Source organism: Dermacentor variabilis, chromosome 4 (genome assembly GCF_050947875.1).
Source record: "Dermacentor variabilis isolate Ectoservices chromosome 4, ASM5094787v1, whole genome shotgun sequence".
Classification (NCBI taxonomy): domain Eukaryota; kingdom Metazoa; phylum Arthropoda; class Arachnida; order Ixodida; family Ixodidae; genus Dermacentor; species Dermacentor variabilis.
Window position 1 is genome coordinate 72,544,217 of NC_134571.1, and position 8,816 is coordinate 72,553,032.

Here is an 8,816-nt window from a genome sequence, read left to right on the forward strand (position 1 = left end):
AGAAACAGTATTTCGACAAGTGTCCATGACGAAGGTCAGTCCTCTTGTAGGTACTCTGCCTCCATGTTGCGGCTTCCCTCGTTCACCCACTGTTGGTCGACTCATACTAAAACAGCCCGTCGAAAAGCGTTTTCAGGACTAGATATATACAGCTGCCTTCACTGCGAAAAGCACGTGCTTGAGTAGTGAGGACAGTGTAGAGGTCCAAGTGACAAGTGATCACACTGGCCCTCATATTAGCATAATTATTCGCAACTCATTGATGAAATATAGTTCCAGAAAGATGGCAAATGTTCACTCAAGAGGCGTGCGTGGGTGCCGTGTCCGATAAGGTTGACTGCGCTTCTCGGTTCTCTAATTTCTTTTTCTTCTGTTGTTCGCACAGGTGTCCCCGGCCCTGGCGCAGCGTTCCCTATACGCGCAGCACGTGCTCAACTCGCCCGAAGTGGCCAACGGCCGCAACGGCGGGGTCCGGTGCGGCGGCGTGGGCGGGGCCACGGCCTCCGCGACGCTGGAGTTCGCCTACATCCGTCCCGACTCGCCGGTCACCCTGACGGGGCCCCGGCGCAGCACGCTCGACAGCGGCCACTGCCAGCGATCCCAGTCGTCCTGCTTCGGCGGCGCCAGCCCGTTCCTGCAGCTGGGTGAGCCGCAGCAGCAGCAGCAGTACCACAAGCTCCTCCAGCAGCAGCAGCAGCGGCACCACCGAAACCACAAGCACCATCAGAACCACCACCCCGCCGCTCCTCCGTTCGCCCTGCACGACCTGCGGGCCGCGCTGCCGGGCCAGGACGACGAACCGCGGCCGTCGTCCATCTACGGCCAGCCCTCTCTGACGGTGGTGGGCGACCGCGCCGCCTACTCGGTGCAGCCGCCCGACGTGGTGCCCAACAACCACGCGCCGCGGCCGTCGGCCTCCAAGCTCATGAAGCGGGCCGTCAGGGCGTACACGCACTCCAAGTCGGACTCGTCGTTCGTGCTCAAGCAGAGCCCGTCGCAGCTGCAGGGACACTTGGCCGTGACCTGATACGACGGCGCGCGCCCCTCGAACCATGTCCCCCGACGTGCTCCATCTTCCGCACTCCTGGTCGGCAGCCGCCATCATCGCCTTCTCCTGTCCGACCGTTCGGCGACCGCGCTGAGCTCGAAGCCGCCAAAGGACGACGATGGAGCTCGCCCTTTTTAAAGTCTCGAGCGGCTCGGCGTGTTGTGTCGGGTTTCGCGGCGTGGAGCGCCGTGGTGGCGACGCTGAGCTGGTGCGACGCCTTTGTTGGCGACGGCGCCAACCGCACGGCGAGTGATGGGTGACCAGTTCTATGCGGCACGTGTCTCCGAGACGCCCCCGTCGGTTCTGCCTCGCTTTGTCTTTCTCTCGGTTCCCTTCTGTACACGCCGATCATCCGTGACGAACTTTTTTGCCTTAATGTTGCGCCGGTTTTGACTATTAGTTGCCACAGTGCGCCTGGAGGAACTCTCGCCCTAAAGAACTTGGTACGGTGGTTATGATGAGTACGAATTGTGTTTTGTATTTGGCAGTCAAGCTGCCATCCGCCAGTTTTGCACGTGTGTTTTCCTTGATCGCCGCTTGATGACTCGCGAGAGTCGCAAGAAGTGTGCAAGCAAATTAGCTTACTGAAACCTGAACCTGGACGCCGCTGTGCGGTGCAATCATAGAACGACATGTTTCTGTCGGCCCACTTTTCTTCTCAGCCCGTTATTTTGCCTCTTTTTTTTTTCACTAGCGAATTGAAATTCGTGAACTGACCTTACATGAGAGTCCTTGTGATAAGAACTCCAGGCATCAAGATGCCCCTCGCAAAATAAACTCCCTTTTTGCGCACCTTTGAAGGTTACGTTTCGCGATATAGCGAGCTAAGACGCTGGACGACGCGGTGTAAGGCATAAACCCCATGCAGCAGCAAGCGAGTCAGTAGCGAGACGCAAGTAGATTGAACGGAGTCGGGTAGACGAGGTGAATTTGCGCGATGATGCCGTTGTCTCTGTGCGAGCTGTTTAGTCCTTTACCTTAGCCTCCTCCGGGGTTTCCTTACTTTCTTGCGTACGCATTCTTGTGGTGTTAGCGTGATTTTCAGTTAGTTAACGACGGGTTCGGTCAAAGGACGCTGTGAATACTTGGAGATAAGAGAGTGGTGCCTGTCTTGGCGCCTTTGGTCAAGCAGCCGCTGCCGTATATGCGTGTCCTGCCCTCGCTTTCGATCGCCGCAAGCGCGTTCGCTCTCCGCGGGCCTCTCGGAGCAGTTCGATTGTTATCCTACACGAATCTCATCGAGCACATGAGACGAAAACACGTAGCTGCTTCTCTACATCTTTATCTTTTTTTTTCTCGGCGGTCGCGAGTGTACGCGAACGAAATGCACAACCCAAGGAAAAGCGTGTACCGATGAAGGAAAAAAGAAAGAAATCGAGAACAACTCAGTGCGTGGTTTTGGGCGTCTGCATGCCCTTGCATATATTGCGCGGAGTGCGCGACATTGTTCGGTGTCGGTTCCAAGCGGCGCGCGCCCGGTGTTGATAGAACCCCAGTCGAAGAAGGCTTAATGGAATGACTCTCGAGGCGGCTTGCACCGTCGCTTTCCGCAGTTATTTTCGTTGCACCCCAGCCCACTCCCGCATTCGCCACAGTTCCCGCGACCTTCTCAATCGTATATACTACGCCGTCACTATACCCTGTATAGTAGGTCCCGCTGTAATTCACACGCCCGTTCCCGTCTCGTTTTTCAACCTTTCCTGTAGAAGTCAACCACCACCAACCTGTGCGAGTCCACTGTGATATATATTTTCTATTGTACGCGTGTGCGTGTGTGCGTTCCGTGCGTGTAACTCGTCTGTGAGAGCCGGTTGTAAAACAGAGCGTCGTGCGAAGTTCTATACTCGTATACGCATTTGCCTTTCTTTGTTTTTTCTGACGACATTATCCAGTTAAAATTTAACCGCCCGGTTAGGCGCCCATTGGACAGTCACCACTGTCAGACAGTGCACACACGATCACACACACACACAAGCGCTTGCCAGAGGTGTACACGACAAGGTGTGGAGTGACGAAGCAGGACACTGCGCGTAGACTTGACTGCCACATTCGAATCTTGTTGAGATATATGTGTGTATCTCTCTCGCGGTGTGTACTCCAGAACAAGTGTGAATGTACAAAGTATAGTAGGTGCGGGGGAACCTTGCGTACCGTTTAGTCACGACGCCGTTCAATTAGCGAGGCGCAGCAGCACTTAATTAGGTGCACTGCACCTCATGAGGGCATCGTGATCGAATCTCCGTTCCGTGCGGTATAGGCACATCTAAATCTACAACCACTGCGCGCGCTCCGTCTTAGCAGCTACGTACAGAAACAGAGCTGTCACGCACTAGCAGGTGAAACGTCGTTCGAGTTGCAGACGCGGCAAAGGTCACCTGCGACTCCTGTCATCTGTGTACACACTGCATTTGGAAGGTGATGGTGAGCTAAGCGAAGCTAAAAGCTGTATACGTACTTGACAACGACAAAATTTAGGCTGGCTAAATATCTCGAGTATATGTTCTTTCAAACTGTTCTTACGGAGTTGCTGAGACGGAGCGCAAACTGTACACAGAGCGTCGGCCTTCATTCCGTGTCCTTCCAAGAGGGTTGCACTGTTGCCCGCTATAGCTTCTACGGACAGTCCTTCGAATGGCCGTAGGTAGTCGTCTGTGCGTCAACGACTATTGCGAGGCGCGAATATTTGGCGAAAGTCTGGTGCGCACGGACAGCACATGGTAGTGCAGCCCGTTTCTCACTGCCAAGGCCTGAAAGGTGCACCTGCGAACAGGCAGATGGAGATGGTGTCGGCGTGTACTGTAACTTTTTCTAAGCTCGACTGCCAGCAATGCTTTCTTTTCCCCTGGGAGCCTCCAAAGCTCGGAGTGTCGTTGAACATAATATTCCTTAGCAAGAGCGTCTTGTTTCTGCCGTGTCTATTGCGAGAACCTGCGGCCAAACGTGTTTTTGGTTGTCAGTTCTTTCCGAAAGCTTCTTCTTCTTCTTCTCCGTGGCTGTCATAGGCAACATCTTGATGTGAGCGAACGTGTGATAGGTTGTGAGTTGTCGCTGCAAAGGTGCGGAGCCCGTTCCGCCAGTGTGTATGTCGCGGCCTGCTCTTGTAACGTTATCGTGTCAGCGAGTTCGTTCTTCGTAGATGTCGGTAACGTGTGACGCGCTGTGAGGGGGAACACAATTTAACCGTGCTTGGAAATTTTTGCGCTCGTATAGCATTTCCCAGAGGATCCGATTCCTCGTTAGTTTCAACGTCCTATCGTCTCCTTCGGCAACTGTATCACCATATACGGAAAATGGGAAAAGGTGTCACCACATTTTCAACTGCATTAGCTTTTGGTAACGCAACCAATCTGATCAGTGCTTTATAAAAAATACATTGAAAACAAGGAATACGTTTACGCAGTTATTGCCTTCGCTAGCGCACTGCCCCAGTTGCGCAGTACATGAACTGTTGATGGGAGCACAACTCTGGTCTTCTTGGCACAGTGTACTTGCCTACGTCTGGCTGTTCAAGTCACCCCAATAGTACACAAAGTGCTGTGATTGCGAAGAGATGCAGCTCTGAGAAAAGTGTGCTTCAGTCAATGGTCATCTTTTTGTCTGATGTGATGTGTCGGCAAAGCAATTGCTCGATTCCATTCAGCGTGGGCGCGTTGTAAAACTATGGGCCCTTACATTTTCTTTTACGTGCATTTCTTTTAACGCTGAGTAACCTTTGATGCTCATCGCTTCGTGCATTCGCTACGGATTTCGTTACAAACGTATTGTCCCTGCGTACGTACTATACGGTCAAATGAACTTTCTTTTTCTTCTCCGTTAGAACTGTTTAATTGCGGTGACCACTGGCCTCACGCTCAAGATTGGTGCTTGCTGCGTACAGCAAGCACGTCGATGATGATCAGTTTCTTCTAAACTTCACATCAAGTTCACCTTGTAAAAGTGGAATCTAACTTGTCCTTATAATAGCACACCAATTTTTTTTTTTTTTTTCACGGGCGCAACGGAAGCGATTGCACAAAGCAACCGGTTCTGGGTCTCCGCACTGTTTGGACACGGACATGTTCCATTTGTGATTATGACGGTACCCCTCTGCCTTTTTCTGAGATATGAGTGCCAGCAAAAACTGCACAGCCTGTGTGCAAAGAGAGTCTATCGAATGCCAACGCATCTTTTTTCCCCCTTGAACGTTCAGTCTGAACATGTTCCAAGGCAAGACTATATATATGCTGACACCAAAACGCATGCTATACCGACGAAAACTAACGCGGCAATAAATTACGCTTTCCCACATGAGTCCGTACATCGAATCGTATGATTCCTCCGTTATATCTCCCTATCTTTCCTTGCTCAGTTGATATTAGTGGCACGAACGAATTGCACGCCCTGCTGCTAACGGCGAGATACAATTAAGAAAGTGGAGGATAAGAACTGAAAAGTTCGACATGTCTGCGAACGTGGTAAAAAGAGGTGTACACGTCTGGCTGATAAGCTTGTACCGCCAGGTTGGTAAGAGGCACTGCCGTCACGTGTGGTCTTGGCGCGTGAGTGTAAGTACACTTATGCATTTGTCGAGTGGAATGCCGCAAGACCCAGCACAGCGTGAAGAGAAATGCAATATACAAAGTACAATATGAATTGAGATATTTTGACCACGCATATAAACGGCATAAACCTTATCGAAGAAATAAAATACAACTAAAGAGTGCGAACATTTACTGTTGAAGCAGCACCGTGACATCCGCCGCCAAGATTTATCTGTGGATGTGACAAAAACATGTATTTGCCTAATGAACGCGTACGTATTTAATAGCTCCCAAATTTGTGAAATCTACCTTAAGAGATTATGTTACCCCCGTCGTCGACACGAAACGAAGAACCGAATGTGTTAGTTGTTGTTTTTCTGCTTTCCCTAATTGCCACTTGCGCTTAGCGAACGTTCTTCTCGAATTCATTCAGTTGTTTCTCTCTTGCCTTTTCTTTTTTTCTACTGATGTCTTCGCAGGAGGAGAAAACCGCGGAGGTCTGTAGTTCTAGTCATTCAACAGTGTGTGCTTGCGTGGGTGCGCTTGTGCACGTGATGATTTTTTTTCCTTCTCCTCTAGTTCCTAAACAACCTCCGGGGATGTGCATCCAGCTGGTATCGTTTAACCGATCAAAGGATATAAGGGATATTTGGAGACGCGAACCAGAAAAGAGCTCTTTGTCTGTGAAAATATTTATAACCCATGTCGAACGAATCTCCTCCACTGTTTCTTTCTCTCTCACTTTTCTATTTCTTTTGAGATAAAAAAACAGTTCAATTTGGCGCACACGCGTTATTGCCTGCATTACTGTGATGATGATGCGTGTCTGTTAACATCATTGCTGGTAGCGACAACTTGCGGGGTTCTTTTCAACTACAGTATCCTAAAAGCCACGGATACACGATCGTATTGCCACAATTTATCTGGCCGATAAACAGCTGAGTTAAGACTACGCTGCTACCAGAACTTTTGCTCTAGCACACGCACACACACGCAAAAAAAAAAACGCTGTGGCACACTGGTGATAGCCGTTCTGCGCATCTTGGTTTAAGAAGAGTTTCAGGAGACTACGAAGTTTGACTTGTTGGTTTCGTGGCCAAAGTCGTAAACAGCGCAGATAGCAGAAAAGAGAGGTGGACAGCGCACACGCTCTGTTATCACAACATGTTAGTTGCGCTGTGGCTCCCTATGCCATGTACGACTCCGTTTCACGGTAATAGGCTATTGGTAACACGTGTGCGCCAAGTTGAAACACTTCACTGGCGTCTGTCCATCTTTTTCACTGTTCTGACATTGATGTGCCACTGTTTGTTTCTCTCCTGGGTGATGAGAGTGGAGCACACAGTGCCTCTCCACTAATCTGACTCTCTCTGTTCTCTAGTAACTGCGTGTCACTCTTCTTACTCTCTTCACCTGGATATTTCTTTCAGACTGAATTGTGCGCAGCCACACAGAACCGTGCCCACATGTCGGTTACTTTTCAATTCTCTTCGTTTCTGTATTTTTTTATTTTTTTCTTCGGATATATTTACAAGACCTCGAATAAAAACTTGTATACTGTGAACCAAGTTGCTTCTGCCTGGCTGAATTCATGACGCTGAGTGTCACATGTCCGAAAACCAGACTACGCCGTTTACTTTTGAAAACGCCTTCTTAGCTGACTTCACACAGGGTTGGCGTATCTGGGATCTCATTATCTTGTAACCACTTTCAGTAAAAAAAAAAAACACGGTCGGTTAGGTGACCTGCAGATGTCGCATGAACATGCAAATTTTGTCAAGTGAACTGGAGTCGCCCAAGTAGCATGTTGCGTGGGCTGGATCACGTTTTGGCGCGTCGGATGTTCGAGCTTTTCCTCCGCGGCTTGTCTCAGGGAAAATGTAATCGGCTATGCACGTAAGAGCTTAGGAAAATCTGAATCGTGCAGCCCGAGCTTGGCAGTCATTCCCTTGTACCCGCTAATGTTGCCAATCAAGAACGGTATTATGCTTGGTGAGTACACTTCTGTCGCAGTGTGCGTGAACAATGCCATTTAGTGGGATGCCAAGTGACTGGAACCAGCTGCCGCCGAGGGGATTACAACCTGGTGCCCTCATTACAACTAGCGGGAATGTATGCTGTATGCGCTGCACTCAAAGATGAGGGCCTTCTCCAGACCAAGTCCACAAGGCAATGTTGCTTTTAGGGGAAGTGGGCGGGTGGTTGGACCATGCGTTTCGGAACGTCTCTTCACTGAAGAGTGACTAGGCAGCTTCTGAAACAACCTGGAATTCGAGCGTTGCGCCTTTAACTTCTGGTGTTGGATGGGCGTCACGACATTCAAGTCATGCAATTCGTTTCCTGCAACGCTTCAGGCTGGTCCGCAGAACGCAGCTTGTGATATGGAGCGTGCGACTTGTTAGAAGCGAGTTGCGTGCTTCGTTCTTTGCGCTTTTGCTTTAAGCATGTTTTGTCAATGTGGCCTACTTTTTTGCAGCAGCGCTGTCTCGCAGTACGGAGTGGTCAGTTGTCCAGGCTGTGCTGTTTGTCACAGCGGAAGCAGAGCCCGCTATGCATCCGACATCAACAAAGTTGGTTTCTGATGACTTGGCTTTCATACGCTGCTTGGTGGACGTTGGCGTGCTTTGCTCGAAATGCGATGTCGAGAGCCTCCTGGAAAGCGAGGTCCTTCTCAGCAAGCAGTCCCTGCTAGACGCTGGCACCTTGTAGGTCGCAGACAAACCGATCACGCAGCATGATGTCAAGCGGTAGCATCATTCCTGGTGATGGAGTTCAGCTTGACAATGCTTTGTACGATTGTGACTGTTGTGGCACCCGGTGTTGTATTGCTGAAACTACACTCGGTTGCGAGTTTATTTAGCGCTGCTACGCAAGTTGCAATGTACTTGCCTGGCACCTGGTACCAAAGCTGGAAGCAGCATCTGCTGTAGAGCTCGAAGCGCTGTGCGTCTAAATGCTGGCGGCCGGAGGAGGGAGACGAGATCCGTGAAGGGGACGGTGCCCAAAGTTTTCGGTGCCACCTTCATTGTTTCATAGCAAAGTGGCACGTTTGCGAATGCCCTCCTTGATGCCGTTAATCTCCAAGTAAATCTTGAGGCGCTCTGACCGCGATGTCCAGCCGGTCCCAAAAAAAGTTATTCAATAGATCCGTGCGTCGTCATGGAGGTCGCAGTCGCAAGGATAAGCTACGTGCGGTGTGTGGAACTTCTTTACATCGTCGCCAATGTCATATCTTTAAAGACTGTTTG

The 8,816-nt window shown here is 50.3% G+C and overlaps 1 protein-coding gene across 1 annotated transcript in view; it reads left to right on the plus strand.

Moving 5' to 3' along the window:
- Positions 1–7,132, plus strand: part of LOC142579353 (uncharacterized) — a 70,548-nt gene extending 63,416 nt beyond the window's left edge. Inside the window, exon 5 of the mRNA XM_075689450.1 lies at positions 386–7,132. Coding sequence (XP_075545565.1) covers positions 386–1,027 — 642 coding nt within the window. The 3' untranslated portion in view covers positions 1,028–7,132. The remainder of the gene's footprint in view (positions 1–385) is intronic.
- Positions 7,133–8,816: the final 1,684 nt, after the last annotated feature.